This window comes from Rosa chinensis, chromosome 7, assembly GCF_002994745.2.
Source record: "Rosa chinensis cultivar Old Blush chromosome 7, RchiOBHm-V2, whole genome shotgun sequence".
Taxonomy (NCBI): Eukaryota; Viridiplantae; Streptophyta; class Magnoliopsida; order Rosales; family Rosaceae; genus Rosa; species Rosa chinensis.
Genome location: NC_037094.1, coordinates 384,147 through 401,545, shown reverse-complemented (window position 1 = coordinate 401,545; position 17,399 = coordinate 384,147). Strand labels below are relative to the sequence as shown.

The 17,399-nt window shown below is 38.2% G+C and overlaps 2 protein-coding genes across 2 annotated transcripts; both read left to right on the top strand.

Annotated features, from left to right (window-relative positions):
- Positions 1 to 1,121: 1,121 nt before the first annotated feature.
- Positions 1,122 to 4,155, top strand: LOC112176665 (uncharacterized protein At4g15970). Its single transcript, XM_024314713.2, has 5 exons — positions 1,122 to 1,519; positions 2,304 to 2,657; positions 2,784 to 3,304; positions 3,605 to 3,685; positions 3,983 to 4,155. The coding sequence occupies exons 1-4, from the start codon at positions 1,250 to 1,252 to the stop codon at positions 3,645 to 3,647; spliced, it is 1,188 nt and encodes a 395-aa protein (XP_024170481.1). The 5' UTR covers positions 1,122 to 1,249; the 3' UTR covers positions 3,648 to 3,685; positions 3,983 to 4,155.
- Positions 4,156 to 9,762: 5,607 nt separating this feature from the next.
- On the top strand, positions 9,763 to 11,440 carry LOC121050500. Its single transcript, XM_040510592.1, has 3 exons — positions 9,763 to 9,794; positions 9,906 to 10,887; positions 10,976 to 11,440. The coding sequence occupies exons 1-3, from the start codon at positions 9,763 to 9,765 to the stop codon at positions 11,438 to 11,440; spliced, it is 1,479 nt and encodes a 492-aa protein (XP_040366526.1).
- Positions 11,441 to 17,399: the final 5,959 nt, after the last annotated feature.

Here is a 17,399-nt window from a genome sequence, read left to right as displayed (position 1 = left end):
TTATCCGAGGGTGGAAATTAATCATAGTGTTGAAAAAGATATTAATTACGAAGATACCAACAATGAAATGAACGAACGAATTGAATTGAATTAGTATGTTATGTTGACATTTCTCGACTCGGCCAAACTGACAAGAGAAACTCTTGGACCCTGTTTCTCTACATGATCGATGGAAGCATCCACAACCAGTCACAAGACTTATAGACCGTCACGACACATATGAATATATAATGTATATTGATTGGTATGTTATGGTATGATTTACAAGGAAGAATTAGAATTAATGGACAGCCTCAATAATACAACCCGTATTACGTATGCCTATGTTTATGGAGCGACATGACCTGCAGCCTACCTTTGAATGTTTACATATATAAAATCTAGTACCCTTTCGGCTAGCTTCTCCCCTCATTAATTCAATTTATTTGTTGATATATCAAATCATTAACTGTATGGAGGATTGATGTATTATTCTGGTAACTGTATTTAGGTTGTACATATTGTAATTAAGAGGAATATTTATATAGCGGAAGCCGGAAGCCGGAAGGGTCAGGCCCATAGGCCTCGTTTGGTTCACAGAATTAAGGGTTTGGGAAAGGAAAGTTATTCACTTCTTGTGTTTGGTGTGCACAAGGAAAGGAACAACTTTTCTTTAAGAAGGGAAAATATGGGGGAAAGTGAATACTCTCATCCTCCAAATGATTCATTTTCCCTTCCACTTTCCCTGCATTAATTACATGGTATAAGTACATTTATATCCTTATTGAAAATTATTATTGACAATTTTATTTAAAAAGTTTATGACATTTTGTAATTATATATGAGGATAAAAATGGAATATTAGTATGGTTTTGTTTCCTTTCCTTACACAAACCAAACACTAGAATGGAAACAAACATGCATTTTCTCCTTACTTTCCCAACATTTCCAAACAGCGGAAAGGAAAATTAGTGGGAAGTTCGTTTTCCTTTCCCATCGGATTTCCTAAGGAAATGATTTCATTTCCGCGAACCAAACGAGGCCATAGAGACAGACAGGTAATAGTGTAATACTAATACACCAAGTTGACTTGTAAATATTATCATTAGTTTTATGACCACAAAGAAGGAAAATAATAAGGCCAGAGAAGCAAGGAAACAAAGCAGCTAGCTATATATATATATATAACCCTGGGTGTCTAAGTTTTTGCTTGCCCCAATTTTACATATATATCTAATTCAATTCTCCAGGAGGCTGGAATATCAGCACAATGAGCAGTAAATCATTATCACCAGTAGCAGCACTATTATCTGTAACAGTTATTGGGAATAACAGTACTGGTGTTATGGAGAATAACACAAAAGCTGCAACACCAAAGGCTAGTGGTGTTCATCACCATCATCATCATGGATTGGTCAAGAGGATTCTAAATATTGCTCTGGTGTGTGTGGCTGTTACTCTGGCTTCCCTTCTCTTCTACATCGCTGTCTTCCCCGGCGGCGGACCTATTTATGATCCTTTGTTCTCAGCTAAATCTCAGGCCAGTATATATTAATTCTCTTCGATCATACTTCTATTTCCTTCAATTCATTTCATTTTTCCACTTGTCATATACCATAACTGCAGACGCTCTGGCAATATATGAGTATGATCATATTTGATCTTGTGTTCTTCCAAATTGCTGTTATATTTTGTGAAGATCCCTCCAGACTATTAAAGAGTCATGGAACAGAGGAGGACTTTTCCATAAAACGAAAAACAGAAAAGAGTAGAACTTTTCCACACCCAAATGAACACGTATTCACCCAGAGCATATGCTTTCTAAATTCTAATCTTCCTCTCATTTCATTGTTGACTTGTTGTTCATAGTTTCATAGTTTTTATTTTTATTTTATTTATTTTTGGGGTTTTCAGTAAATCTCGCCATGTTGTTAAATTTGGATTAGCCTTATCTGTTTTATATATTTATCTCCCTCTGTTTTAGTGGATAAGTAACTTTTGAACTTTTAGTTTGCTAATTAATTTTGAATTATGCTGAACTAAATAATTTGATTGATCTAAAAGAGAAACTACTTTCTCCAAACCAAGTTGTATGCCTGTTCTATCACGGTGCCAACCTTAATTTGCTGCCTTCTCCTGGGCCCCTGATCCCCATCAAGTCATTATCAAACCTACAGGGATTGAGGGAATACACTCACTCAACAATTTGATTTGATAGGTGGCATTTAATTATACATACATGAATCAACACTATGAGGAATCATTGGTGAATAATTATTTTAAATGGAGGCCATCAATTAACATGAATCATGATGATGATACAGGATCCCTTGGATGCAGTTCTGAGAAATGCATCCATGAAGGACAAGACCATAATCGTCACAACACTGAATGATGCGTGGGCAGAACCCAACTCAATATTCGATCTGTTTCTCGAGAGTTTTCGGATCGGAAACAACACGAATCGGCTGCTGAAGCATCTGGTGGTGATCTGCTTGGACCAAAAGGCATACTCTCGTTGCTTGGCTCTTCACCCTCACTGCTACCAACTCTACACTCAAGGTGCCAACTTTACCAGCGAGGCAGCTTTCATGTCCTCCGATTACTTGCACATGATGTGGAGAAGAATCCAGTTTTTGACTTCTATTCTCGAAAAAGGATACAGCTTTGTCTTTACGGTACTAGCTAGCTAGTGCTTAATGTTGGAGTGCTTTTAGTTTCGAGCATGAGTCATTTGCGATAATTATAACCTTTGAGCGTGTGCCATTAGCGATAATAACCCTTGATCGTTTGTTCACATGTAGGATACTGACATTATGTGGCTTAGGGACCCATTCCCACAATTCTTCCCAGATGCAGACTTCCAAATTGCATGTGACTACTTCCGAGGCGATTCTTACGATGTGAACAACCTTCCGAACGGAGGATTTACCTATGTAGTCTCTAATAAACGGACCACCCAATTCTACAACTTTTGGTACTTCTCAAGGCAGGCGTATCCGAATAATCACGACCAGGACGTGCTCAACAAGATCAAATCTGATCCGTTCATCACCAGCATCGGATTGAAAATGAGATTCTTGGACACCAAATACTTTGGCGGCTTCTGTCAGCCCAGTAAAGATTTAAACCTGGTTTGCACAATGCACGCTAATTGCTGTGTTGGTCTCGATAACAAAGTCAATGACCTCAAAATTCTGCTTCAAGATTGGAGAAATTACGTGGCATTGCCTCCTTCTCCTTCTTCATCTTCTTCCGGTCCTACTTCTAATACCACCACGCCTCCAACAACTATGCCCTCATGGACCGTTCCACAGAACTGCAGGTATATTATTCTATTTGCATTTCATCCTTCATTATCTTTTGCATTAAGCCAATATTTTCTCCAGCATGTGCTCATTTTCTATAGTAATTGTAGCTTTCATGACCTCATGGATCATGTGATGGTAATTTACAAGAAACTCCCAAGCTTTTTCCTTGTATATATATTATGGCCCATGTCATGAAGACTATGAATAGTGTTTGTCGTTGGTGTAGTTTTCTTTCTTCTTGTGCTTCTGGAAGAGTTAAAAGGCGGTTTGTCGTTAAAACTGACCCCTTCTTCCTTTGACTTGATGTTGTTCAGTACTTCCTTCCAACGCCAACGCCACGGCCGGCACTTGTTGTGACCCGAGATCGACCACAACTTCTGTAGATTTGTTTAAAGGTAAATAATCTCGATCAATATTCTTTGTAAGTTGATTTGCCTCCATGGATCACCTCTCGAATATATCTAACTTGTGCAGGCTTATATCTCCTTTTACAGTTTTATAATGCTAGCTAGCTAGCTGCTACTATGCAAGACTGTCTGCTCTGTTGGTTCTGTATAACTTTATATCAAATAATACTTGTTTAGGATTGGAATAAGTATCCATGTTAATCATGTTGAGCTAATTATTATAGTCTTAAACTCTGGTAATCATCGAGGGAGCTGACTGTTTGTACTTTTGTGTTGTTATTTCAGGTTAAAAGACAAAACGATTGTGAAGTCCAGCGATGAAATTCATACGATTAATTGGTGATTAACAATGTCATCTTGTTAATGATTATCATGAAATGACTCATTTTCCAATACAAAGGGTAGATAATTGATTTTAGTAATTCTTAGTTTTTATACACAAGATTCTTGTCTGTCAATTCTATTCCAAATCGATCGAGCATTACACACCAACCATTTTTCAGGTTATTTTGGATAAGATGCTAGCAAAGGGCCGGGCCGGCTACCTAAAATCAATATGATCTGTTAATATATATATATATATTTTTTTTTTGAGGGAAACAAAATCAGGTTCCGAATATATTAATCAAACGACGACTCTCCGTCAAGCTAGAGGGATTCAAAAAACCCCTCCTAATACAATCAAAGCACAAAGCAAACTGCGAAAACGCAGATAGTCCTAGAGAAAGCAGACAAAAACCAAACTAGCTAAAACACGAAACAAAATAAAGCGTCGACACATGTCCAACCCTAATAGGAGGGCGGAAAAAGGTGAGAAAATTATTCAAAGCAAAAAAACAAAAGAAAACGCAGACCTACACAATCCCAAGCAAGCAGCTAGAAAGGAGCATTGACGCCTAAGACCTCAATTGGTGTACATCTCCGCATCCATCCCAGCAACAGCTTCACCAAGGACAATGTTGGACTACAACCCTAACCCTCTTGGGGTAGGGTGGTCTTCTCCATTACCTCCTTAGCCGAGCCCACTACAGCCAAAGCAGGAGCAGGCTTAGGTTTATTCCGATGACCACGGGGCCTACCCTTCTTCTTCGGAATCTTCCCATCAGTAACAGGAACCTCAACTAAGCCATCAGCAAGCTTCATGCGTTTGCCGTCCTCGACCCAATCCTCCTCACGAAGTCGTCGCACACCCAACACTTTAGATGGGTGTCCAAATGAAAACAGACCACAACCCTCAAATTGACAAGACCCGCCCCGAATTTCACCCTGAAATCCGAGGTGGCCCTGTGGGGCCCACCTTAGGGATAACTCTACCAAAAATTCGGCAGAATCACCTCTAAAATGGACTACCCAAAACCCTGTAAAACACACAAAAACACTTCAAGCAAACCAACCTTATACTCCTGGAGCCACCCTGCTCCCAATTACCAACAACTCTACTTTCACATAACACAAAACACAAAACTCAACAATACTAATCCCAAAGATTATCAGAGCAATACTACTATACACAGGGATATAAAAAGAAGAGTAAAGGATCAAGAGATCCTACACTGCGGAAGTAGTGACAATTATGCCTCACATGTCATGTACGCCCGACCTCCACTAATTCGCCTGCAAACTGGGCATTAGAAACCGAAAGGCCCAGGGGAAAGTAGACGAAAAACGTTAGCGTGAGTGGACAAAAAGAAACAATTTAAAAGAAAAAGGATTTCATATTTTCCCACATTTATTTCATTAAAAACCGATGCATGCAACAATTAGAAAAACACATTTAGCTTTAAATCCAAGAATTTCAAAATGATAAATCGACTAGCCTCGCTAGTCACCACATTCGAAAACTATATCGTAAAACCGAAATCTCGTTTCTCAAGAAGATAAGACCAGCCCCGCTGGCTACAGCGAAAATCGGACTAGCCCCGCTAGTCAAGCAACCATAAAATATGGGGAAGAAGTTTCACCATACGAAAGAAAGGAGCCTCCCAGGCTCGGGTCGGAGTGTCCCACACTCTGGAGCATCCCATGCTCTGCTCTTACTCACCCACGAATACATAGTAAGCAGGGAGGAGTACTAATAGGCTAGCTAGCAATAAATATGACGACCCAGGTATGGTGGGTTAAAATCATACGAAAATCGAAAATCAGTAAGGCTTCCCCATAAGTCCCGCGAATAAAACAAAAACACTGGTACGATTCCCAACTGTACCCGAAAATTTTCGTAGAAAGTCACATAAATCGACAGCATGTCCCACACGCTAAAAGAATAATTAGATCATCATCAAGGCATTCCCAATGCCAAAACCGAAAGTCGATAGATAAATAAGAAATAACTTCATCGAAATCCCATTTCGAAAACCTTTCCAGAAATCTCAAAACATCGAATAGAAATGTAATTAATTCCGGAAATCTCCTCGGAAAAATAATTCGTCGAAATTCAACATCAATTATAAATTCGAATCCGAGCATAACAAATTAATATCCGAAATTCACAACCGGTATAAATCATAAATACTTCATGAAAATCAATATTGAAAGAAAATTCACGAGATAAATCGAAATCAAATTCCGAAATCAATTCATATGCTCGGAAAGTAATATGTTAATTAAATAAAGCATTAATTCAAGAAAATAAACGCATGCATCATTATTTAAAACAAAAGTCCACTCACAGTACTATTGGGCGACCACGCAAACGAGTTCCTTCATTTAACTGTAGCTCGCGGCATTGCCCTGTACACAATTATATTTCCGTAAACGGCAATCCGATAAAATAATTACGAACCTAAACGAAACCTGAAAATCCCTATCTCCAATACTTCTCAAATTCAACCCAAATCTCTCCCACAACACCAATTCCTCAATTAACATATTCCACAACGAAAACGAGGGATATCCGACGGCCGGATTTCCAACAATTCAATCACAAACTTCAAACTTCGAAAATTCACAAATAATTCCAAACTCCTCCAAAATTCACCAAACTTCACATACAAGCACTACAACATTTATACAATTTATTGGGCTAAAAACTAGAATTAACACACTGCCCTACACACCTCCACGCGCCACCAACAGTGGCAGCAGCCACCACCTCCGATGGCCACCAAATTTTGGCAGCACCACCTACACAACAGACCCAACATTTTTCACAACTACAACAAGTTCCAATTTTACCTTGAAGGGCTCCAATTTGGCCGGTGAAATTTTTCCAGAAAAACCAAGAACCCTAGAAATTGCAAATCGTTAATTCGACCTCCACACTGCAAATTGAAATGAAAGACCTTAGGGGAAATGATCATTGACAAAAACCGAACCTTCGACGCCGGTTTGGTGGCCGGAGACGGCCTGAATCGCAGGAAATCGATGAAAACTCCAAACTGCTACAGTAACCTTCACAGCTCAAAATCGAGTTCTTCCAACCAAATCGCTGCAAAACACCACCACAGACGTGACCAGGGTGAAGAGGCGAGCCAGCTGATGTCCGGATTCCATCGTGGGGTGGCCGGAGGAGGAAGAAATCGGAGGAAGAAGCAATCGGCCGAAGAGGAGAAAGGATTGGGGGAGAGGAGAGAGAAAGCCCGGTAGGTTTCCAAAAATGGAAACTTACCACAGTAACTTGGCTATTTATAGAAACTTACCACATAAACAGTAATTTTAGTATTTCGCTTATAACTTTCGCATACGAACTCCGATTTTTACGTACCACATATCCACGCGCTCGGTTTAACGTCCTCTACAACTTCCATAAAGAACATTTTCTCAAATTTTGACCCGAACAAAAAGTCAACTTTTAGGGCCACTAAAAGTGCTAAAATGACAATAAAAGTGAAAGTAAATGTCGTTTACCGTCCTAATGATTAGTAAATCAGTAAATTCTGGTTCGGGACGTTACAACCCTCAGACCCAAATAGCCCAACAGACGGCCCACTGGCCCTTTCCTTGGTCAACCCAGACTCAACAGTCAACCCTAATTCATAATCAGGATTTCCCGCCGAAAACCTCGGACCCAGTTCCGCCTCCGCCTGCACAGCCATGCCTGCAACCAGCCCACCTCCAACCTCCGGCACCACAGACCCAGAAACCACGACCTCCTTCAACGCAGGTGCCGTCGATGGCGTAGTAGCAACATCCGGCGACAACTCTGCATCGATCTCGGCCTCCCCCAGCAGCAAGCCTTTGTCGCAGTCTTTTCCGGCATGAGTAAAGAAACCGCATCCTTTACAAATGCCATGGCACTTTTCATACTGGAACTCAAGCACCATCGTCAAATCCGGCGAGAAACAAAACTCACGCTTAGCCCAGACCCGCCGGCGAACGTCATGGATCAGCCGGCACTACAACAAAATTGCTTATTTATAGCACTTGATAATAGCGTTTTTTAAGCAAGTGCTATAGATTGTATATAGCTTATTCTTTGATAGCATTTGTAAATTTTTAAACGCTATTAAAAATTTGAGCGGGAGTAGTAAGCGGGTAATGAAAAACATAAGCGGGCTTAATTTTAGGTAGGTGACACTTTAAATGAAAAGTAATAACTAAGACCCCAAAAACCTTCTCTCTGGGTGGCCGCTCTCTCTCTCTCTGTTCTCTCTCGGTGGCACTCTTTCTCTCTTCTCTCTCGGTGGCTGCTCTCTCTCTTCATCCCCACCGCTCTCTCTCTCTCTCTCTCTCTCTCTCCTCTTCTCTCTTCGTTTCTTCATAAGGTATGAAACATGAATGGAACTCATCAATCTTCTCTCTTCATTCCCATCAAGCTCCAAAATCGATCTCTTCAATTTGAAAATTTCTTTTGAGTTTAATTTTGGAATGATATCTGGGTATTGGTTTAATTTTTTGTTTTTCTGTTTTCTCAAACCAGGAAAGCTTTGCAAAGGATTAAATTTCACTTTGAAGGTAACGGTTTAAACATATACTCGATTCTATTTTCTGCAAATAACTCTCTCTCTTAGGGAAGACATTGTTTTTCAGTACTATTCTTACTTGTTGCTTACATTGCCGACAAACCAATATATTTCAATCTCTTGTTGCTTGTCACCTTTCTCCGACAGACCATTGATTTTTTTTTTTTTTGGTAATTGCAAGTTTGTATTTTTTATTTGGTTCTTCAATCTATTTTCTTTACTCTTGATTGTGTCTGAAAGATTCAATTTGGCTTGTTTCAGCTTAAGATTCAATTTGGCTTGTTTCAGCTTAAGATTCAATTAGCCTTGGGCATGTGCTGTTGTTTGTTGGGCTAGTATTTCCCTTCACTAATCTGCATTTGTTCAGGTTAAGAATGATAAATTGATGGTTAGAGTAATATAATTTATGGTAGTTTGTGTTAATTTATATGGTAAGAGTCTAAGTATTTGGTTGTTGAGAATTATGATGAAAGGAAGAGTGAAAAAGAAAGTGAAATTTTTGGGGTGGTGTTGTTTTGGGTGCCGAAAATTGATGTTAGTTCCATATCAGTTGAGCACATGAGAATAGTGAAATTACAAATTGTTCTGTTGTCGTTCTGTTTTGATATGTATTGAGCGTACTGAACTGATGGACTGTAGTGTCCTTGCTCGATCTGTTGGATTTGTTTTAGGTTCAATTTTCCCAATCAGTTAGCTGGTGATTGATTTTAATACCTTAACTATACCAAACTCATGTCTCTTGAACTGGTTAAGTGGTTACTAGAGGACCTGGTTTGGCAGCTTGTGGATGAGTCAATCGGTTGAGCAGTTTGAGTTCATATGTCATAAAATTGGAAGAAATGGCGTGATTTAACATAGGAAGAGTTCATATCTAAATTATATTGCTCTCATTGAAATCAGAGAGCATTTTTGTTTCTTTAACTTAATTGGTTTTTGTCATTGCCATTGTGATTGTTATTGTGTTTTTCTGCATTCAAATTCCTAATGCATGTATTGTGGCAGCTTATTTTTGTTTCTTTTGTGCTGGCATATATGAAGTTTATTATGTATTTTATTCATTGATATCAGTTATGAAGTAAATTATGTACTTTATTGATCGATTAGAATTAGTTTGTTTGTTTTAATTTTAGACATTGCTTGCATAAGTATTGCTGGAATCTAAAGATGATGGATAAAGAGTGGGTGTGGCTTCCTAGGTAAGAATCATAACTTACTTTTTTTGGTCACCAATACTTGCAAAGTAACATAGAAATTTAATTAGACTTAGAATGTTTTTTTTTTCCTGTTCTCTTTCTTTTTAATCATAGATCTAGTTCAGAGTATGAGCAAAGAGCATTACATTTTGTGAAGACGGCTGAAAAGAATTTGGGATATCCTGCAATGATTCTTTGCCCTTGCAAAGATTGCCGTAATGTAAGCCATCAAGATAGTACTACTGTTTTTGAACATTTGGTTACAAAGGGGATGGATTCCAAGTACAAGAAAAGATCACATTGGACAAAACATGGAGATCAGATAGTAAATGCTGAAAGTGTTGATCATGAAACCGCCAAGGATGAGGCATCTAACTTATATAGAGCTTCCTACTTTATGGATGAAGATTCTGTCCAGCCTACAAACTTTATGGATGAAGCTACTGTACAGAGGCAAGATGATCAATTCATGAAGAACCTAGAAGATGCAGAAACTCCTTTATACCCAGGTTGTCCCAATTACACAAAGTTGTCAGCCATTGTAACTTTATATCGACTCAAAAGCAAGAGTGGATTGTCTGATACCCATTTCAATGAGCTTTTAGAGACTATTCATGGCATGTTACTGAAGGACAATATTCTGTTGCAGTCGTTGTACTCGATTAAAAAGTTCCTCAAGATATTTGACATAGGATTTGAAAAGATTCACGCTTGCGAGAATGATGGTTGTCTTTTCAGAAAAGAGTATAAGGACTTGGACAATTGTCCAAAATGTGGTGCTTCAAGATGGAAGAAAAACAAGCGTACTAAGGAGATCAGAAAAGGTGTTCCAGTTAAGGTTCTGAGATATTTTCCTATCATTCCGAGATTTAGAAGGATGTTCAGGTCTGCACAAATGGCAGAAGATTTAAGGTGGCATTTCAGTAACAAAAGCACTGATGGAAAAATGCGTCACCCTGTAGATTCTTTAGCTTGGGACATGGTTAATGATAAATGGCCTTCATTTGCAGCTAATCCACGCAATCTCAGACTTGGACTTGCTACTGATGGTTTTAACCCTTTCTCCATCTTAAGCTTCAAGTATAGTTGTTGGCCAGTAATGCTCATCACGTATAATTTTGCCCCCTATGTTATGCATGAAGAAAGAGAACATTATGTTAACATTGTTGATTCCTGGTCCAAAGCAACCCGGAAACGACATAGATATTTATCTACAACCACTTGTAGAAGATTTGCAATTGTTATGGCTGAATGCGGTGGAGGCTTATGATGCATTCAGTAAATCAACTTTCAATTTGAAGGCAATGTTGATGTGGACCATAAATGACTTTCCAGCCTATGGAAATCTTGCTGGATGTTGTACAAAAGGCAAAAAAGCATGTCCTATATGTGGAAAAAATACACATCACAGATGGTTACGCTTCAGCAAGAAATTTGCATACATGGGTCACAGGAAGTTTCTTACACCCTCACATCCATATCGAAGAAAGAAATCTTGGTTTGATAATAGTGTGGAACATGGTAGTAAGACTAGAATTTTAACAGGACGAAACATTTCTCTTGCTCTTAAAGATTTTCCAAATGACTTTGGAAAAGGTGGGATCAAAAAATGGAAAAGGAATAATAATGAAGATGACATGCACCAGTGATGTCGATGATCAGAATGAGCTTTCTAGGTGGAAGAAAAGATCGATCTTTTTTTGTTTACCATATTGGGAGGTTAGTGTTCTGTTTTTTTTTTTGTTACATTATAATTGCTTACTATTTTCTGGATTTTTGTGTATAGGAACTTCTATTACGTCATAATTTGGACGTAATGCACATAGAGAAAAACATTTGTGAAAGCATAATAGGCACGATGTTGCATAGTGGGAAATCAAAAGATGGGATTAGTGCTCGTAAAGATTTAGAAGACATGGGAATTAGGAAAGACTTGCATCCACAACAGCATGGAAGCAGATTGTACCTTCCACCAGCACCACATACATTTTCAAGGTCTGAAAAAAAAAAAATTTGCAAGAGGTTATATGATTTTAAAGGGCCTGATGGTTATTGCTCAAATATTGGGAACTGCATATCATTGGAGGATTCTAAGGTTATGGGCCTGAAATCTCATGATTATCATGTTCTAATGCAACAATTGTTGCCTGTTGCTATAAGAGGATTGCTTCCGAAAGGGCCAAGAAATGCAATTCTTCGGTTATGTACTTTTTTCAATAGATTATGTCAGTGTGCTATTGATAGAGAAAAGTTGCTGATCCTTGAGAATGAGGTTATTGAAACTTTGTGTTAGCTTGAACGGTTTTTTCCGCCATCTTTTTTTGATATCATGGTACATTTACCGGTTCATCTAGTAAGAGAGGCACGCTTGTGTGGACCGGTTCATTTTCGTTGGATGTATCCTTTTGAGAGGTTAGAATTATGTCTAGTTTTCTTTTCATGCTAAAGTTCATGATGCAATTAGAATTAGTTCATGTACTAATTTAAATTCTTTTACTCAGGTACATGAAAACACTAAAAGATTATGTACGAAATCCTGCAAGACCTGAGGGGTGTATTGCAGAGTCCTACCTAGCAGAAGAGTGCATCGCCTTTTGTAGTCAGTTTCTGAAAAAATCCATACAAGTGGAGGAAAAAGAAGTTCGGAATGAAGATTTTGTCAATGATGTCATTCTTGAAGGTCGTCCAATTTCTAAGGCTACATCGATTACATTGACTAACAAAGAGAAAGACATAGCACATCGTTCTGTGCTACTGAACACAGCCATAATGGATCCATTTTTAGAGTAAGTACATTATTGTTTATATACTTATTTAGTTTATTTATATATATATTAGTTTTATTTATTTATTTCATATTAATATAGTTATGTGTTCTATTAGTATGCATTTGGAGGAGTTGCAAGCAAAAGACAGACGACTTGCAAATAATGAAACCTTACTTTGGAACCGGCATACCGAGAGATTTGCAGAATGGACAAAAAACAAAGTTACTTGCAATCCACCATCTCAAATTTCTTGTTCTTCTCATTATTACTTAGCTAAGGTACACCAATTAACTCTTAAATATGTGACAGATTCCTATTGACTCGAAGAATCACTCAAACACATTAAGATGGTTGGCATATGGTCCTAGAAATAGTGCACTATCAGTTAAAGGATACATTATCAATGGACAGCGGTTTCACACAAAGGATGTTGATAGAGAAACTCAAAATAGTGGAGTGACTTATGCTGCAATAACCATGTGTAGAGCAAGTGCAAAAGATATTGCACAAGTGGCTGATGTGGTTACTTACTACGGGATATTGACGGATATCATATTACTAGACTATCATCTATTTTATGTTCCAGTCTTTAAGTGTCATTGGGCGAATAAAGGAAATAGTGTCAAGGAAGAAGATGGATTTACACTTGTAAACCTACAGCAAAGTCAAATATCATTTGCAAGAGATCCATATATCCTAGCATCTCAAGCAAAACAGGTTTTCTATTCAAGAGAAGATGATTCCTCTAATTGGTATGTTGTAATGAAGGCACCACCAAGAGGTTTCCATGAGTTGGAGACAAATGATGACAATGTAGAGGTATCTTCATTGCCACAGGAAATTGAAATGGACATTGATGATTCTAATGAGACAGTTAGTTATGTCAGGGAGGATTGTGAGGGCCTACTTGTGTAGTATATGAACTTGTTAGTGAGGAGTCTGGTTTTTGGTCATGCTTTAAAGGTGTTTCTATTATTTTGTGTTTTGGCTGCAAATATTATTGTGTTTTGTATGAGAATTATTCATATGTCACTGTGATATATGCATATTTAGTTTTATATATGAAACCAGGTTAATAATGAATTATATAGATGCTTACTATTCTTTTTTCTGAAACAGATAAACGATAATGGTGAGTGATATTACAAAGGCAGGTCGCAGTAAGAGGAAGCATACTAAGGAAACCGGTGGAATATCACAAGACTTTGATGCAAGGGATGTGAATCTCATGGCAGATCTCCAAGAAGTACATACACAAGTTAGTAAAGAAGCTACCCAAGATGGACCAATTCCAAGTAATGATAGTTTTGAACAAGATGCGGTCCAAGAAAATGCATCTGTACAAGATACAGTTGAAGATCGAAGAGGATTGAAAAAGAAAAGAGATCCAACCAAAATGAAGAAAGTTGCTATGGACCCTGAGAGTCGGATTCAAGTTCCCTCAACAACTAATGTGAGAGAAGATGCTCTTTCCCAAGTATTAGGACAAGATAAACCTGGACGATTAAGAGGAATGGGAAGAGGAGTTACTATAAGCAAATTAGCCTTCTTACAGTCTAGGGACAAGCATGTGCTCCAGCTAGAAGAGCAACACACTGATATGCGAAGTAGAATCAAGCATTTGGAGAGCTTAGTCCATAAATTAATTGGACATCATGAGGTAAGACACATGTAGATATATCTTTAGAAGTAAAACTGTGGTACACCAATAAATAACTTACTACAATTAATTTTTTTTTTTTGGGTATTGTTAGACAATGCAAAATGAGGAAGATAAAAATGAGCAAAATGGGTCTCAAGTTGACAAGACTTCTCCAGTGGTAACTATTACATTCTATTGCTTCTTTTTTTTTTGGTTAAGTATTACATCTTTAAATTAAATATGTTATTTTCAAGTTAAAATTGAATCAATATGATTATGTATTTTGATACATTGTAGAGTATGAGCCCCAAATCTCTAGACAAGTGCAAGCTTTTAGATTGGTGTGGAATTGAGGAGATTGTAGCCGAAGGACGCTGGTGTTCCAGTGATCTGAATGAGCTTGTCAATCATACTCCTCTTGGACCTAATGCAATAAAAGTGAGGGTAGATATTCCAAACAAACCAGAAGCTTTTCTTTGGAGGCCTACACCTAATATGAGCTGTATGGAACAAGCTCAAGGTAAGACAATAGCGTGGCCAGCTGATAAAGTGGTCTTGCAAATCAGTCAGCAATCTGAGAATGAAGATAATATATCTATGCCTTCGGTAAAATACTTTTCCTTTTACAGCTTGTTCATTTATTTTCATTGTTCCTATTATTTATATTGCATATCTACTTAGTCATTTGCTCCTGTTTTCCTTAATTGTTAGAGTAAAAACATGAATTCTATCAAGTGCAAGTTGTTCAATTGGAGTGGAAAAGAAGAAATAGTTGCTGAAGGTCGTTGATTCTCTAATGATCTAAAGATGCTTGTTAATGATATTCCTCTCGGACCTAATGCCATGATAGTTTGGGTTGATATCCCAACATGTCCTGAAGCATTTTTATGGAGACCTACGCCTAACATGACATATATTGAAGATGCTATTGGCACTAAAGTAGCATGGCCTGCTAACAAAGTTGTTTTGGAAAATAGTCCAAACATTGAGGAAGTTGGAAACCTATCATCTCCTTCGATAATTTTTAACTCTTTTGTTGATTGTACTACCATTATTTTGATATGTGAGTGTATTAGTTCCTTTTATAATATGATATCATTATGTTTGTCTTGTTGCTAGAGTGTGAACAAAAACTCCAAGAAAAAGTGCAACTTGTTAGATTTCAGTGGTTCGGGAAAAATAGTTGCAGAAGGACATTGGTCTTCAAGTGATCCAGGCGAGCTTGTTCATTTTGTTCCTTTAGGTCTTAATGCTACGAGAGTTTGGGTTGATATCCCAAGGGTGCCTAATGCATCTCTTTGGAGGCCAACATCTGAGCTACATTGCATTGAAGATGCTATTGGTACTACAATAGCTTGGCCATCTGACAAAATTGTTATGCTTTGAAAATCTGGTCAGTTTTGGTCATGCCATATCTAATTAATCATGCTGCTATTTGTGATCGATTAGCACACTTTTCAACTTCTCTAATCATGATTTTTGTCTTCTGTTTTGTAGCAATCCAATATTGGTGAAGATGATGAACTCCCTCAATTCAATAGCAATGTAGTAAATTAGTTATTATGTTTTTGCAGTTTGTTAAATTTCAGTAAGTAGTCCATAATGGATCTAAAGACACAACTTGTTGGTTGGACTAGTTTTTGAATTTCTTGTATGCTACAAATTAATTATGTATCATTTTGAACTATTAAATGAATTATTTTGTTTATGGCTCTCAATTTTCAGTTCAACACAAACGTTTAGATGATATCATTGAAATGCTATAATAAGTGTACAAAGACAATTGACAGAACGCTATAAACGTTATGGAAAACTAATAGCATTTTAAAAACGCTATGGAAAATACTTTTATAGCAATTTGGAAATGCTATGAATAATAAACTAATAACATTTTAAAAACGCTATGGAAAATACTTTTATAGCAAGTCAGAAATGCTATGAAAACTAATCAATAGCATTTTGTAAACGCTATGCTTACAGACTTATAGATAGCGTTTCCCAGAAACGCTATCTAAAGCAACAGACCTACCATAGCGGTGGCTGTCATAGCGTTTTCTATAACGCTATTACATGATACTATAGCGTTTTTTGGCCGCTATAGATGACTGTTTGTGGTGTAGTGCGGATTCGTTGGACAACCTCCTTCCTCCGCAATGCAAGTTGGTCAGCCCTAACAAAAGTTCCCAAAACATTGCCAATCCGGGTTAAAGCCCGATCATTGCTCATGGAAACTCTCAGACCCTTCACCACCACTCAAACCTCCAAACAATGCAGAGAAATCTCCGCCAGAGCGCTAGCCCCGTCGTAGTCCGCCAACAACAGCATCGAGTTACTGTAGTACCAAGGGCCGCCGTGTAGAACCCGATCTTTCACCTCCTGTTCCTTGAATTGGAACACGAAGATCCCCCCTCCTCCTTACGGATCAGTTCCTTCTCCTTCAACCGCCATATCCTGGAGATCGCCGCCGAAAACGACTGAATGATCACCGGTTTCTTGTTAAGCAGATGACCACAGAGGTAAAAGAAAGGGTCGTGGATTAAGTCACCGCCCCCAACCAGGCTCACTACGGCCGCATTCGACAATGCAAGAGTCCCCGTCCCATCTTCCGCTGCTATCGCTGCCCAACGCTCGATCAGTTTTTCGGCTAGGGAGAAAACCCTAGCAGAGCAAAAGTCTGTTAATATTAATTGCACCAATTGTTGAGAAAGTCTCAATTTTCATCACCAAGGTAACAGAAAAGTAAAAACCCCAATGCAAAGTGTTTTGGGGGAAGCAAAATTTGTTTAATATATAGTAAACCTCAAGGCAAACATTTTGACCTGAAGTAATAATCTTCCCCTCGATTGTATGCCGGGATTGACGGTAGCCTGTTTGGCTGGTGCTCAGCCTATATCTTGGGCCTTGGAAGAGTATTGAAGCATAGGTTTGCTTGTTTGAGATTGGGAGCGAGGTTCTTAAGGCCGTTGTGTTGTAGCAACTCTGCTGTTCCCTTTAAGCCTCTTAAGATTGGTAGTTGTTTTGAGGTCCATTCCATTGATGATTTTGTATGGGATCCAAATTTTGAGCTCCATCGATCTATGCACAAGGAGTTTATCTCCATGAATTAGCTAGCTAGCTAAAGGACTAGTGATATTTGATCCTAGCTAGCTAGTCACTTGACTATCCAAATTGATAGGGTAGAAATCATTTAAAATTTGG

Bases quoted from the DNA above. Each gene is read 5' to 3' on its own strand.
- LOC112176665 (XM_024314713.2), top strand. From the start codon at position 1,250: ATGAGCAGTAAATCATTATCACCAGTAGCAGCACTATTATCTGTAACA. The intron at 1,520-2,303 runs GCCAGTATATAT...ATGATGATACAG, and splicing joins TGTTCTCAGCTAAATCTCAG to GATCCCTTGGATGCAGTTCT. The intron at 3,305-3,604 runs GTATATTATTCT...GATGTTGTTCAG, and splicing joins ACCGTTCCACAGAACTGCAG to TACTTCCTTCCAACGCCAAC.
- LOC121050500 (XM_040510592.1), top strand. From the start codon at position 9,763: ATGATGGATAAAGAGTGGGTGTGGCTTCCTAG. The intron at 9,795-9,905 runs GTAAGAATCATA...TTTTAATCATAG, and splicing joins GAGTGGGTGTGGCTTCCTAG to ATCTAGTTCAGAGTATGAGC. The intron at 10,888-10,975 runs GTAATGCTCATC...CCTGGTCCAAAG, and splicing joins TCAAGTATAGTTGTTGGCCA to CAACCCGGAAACGACATAGA.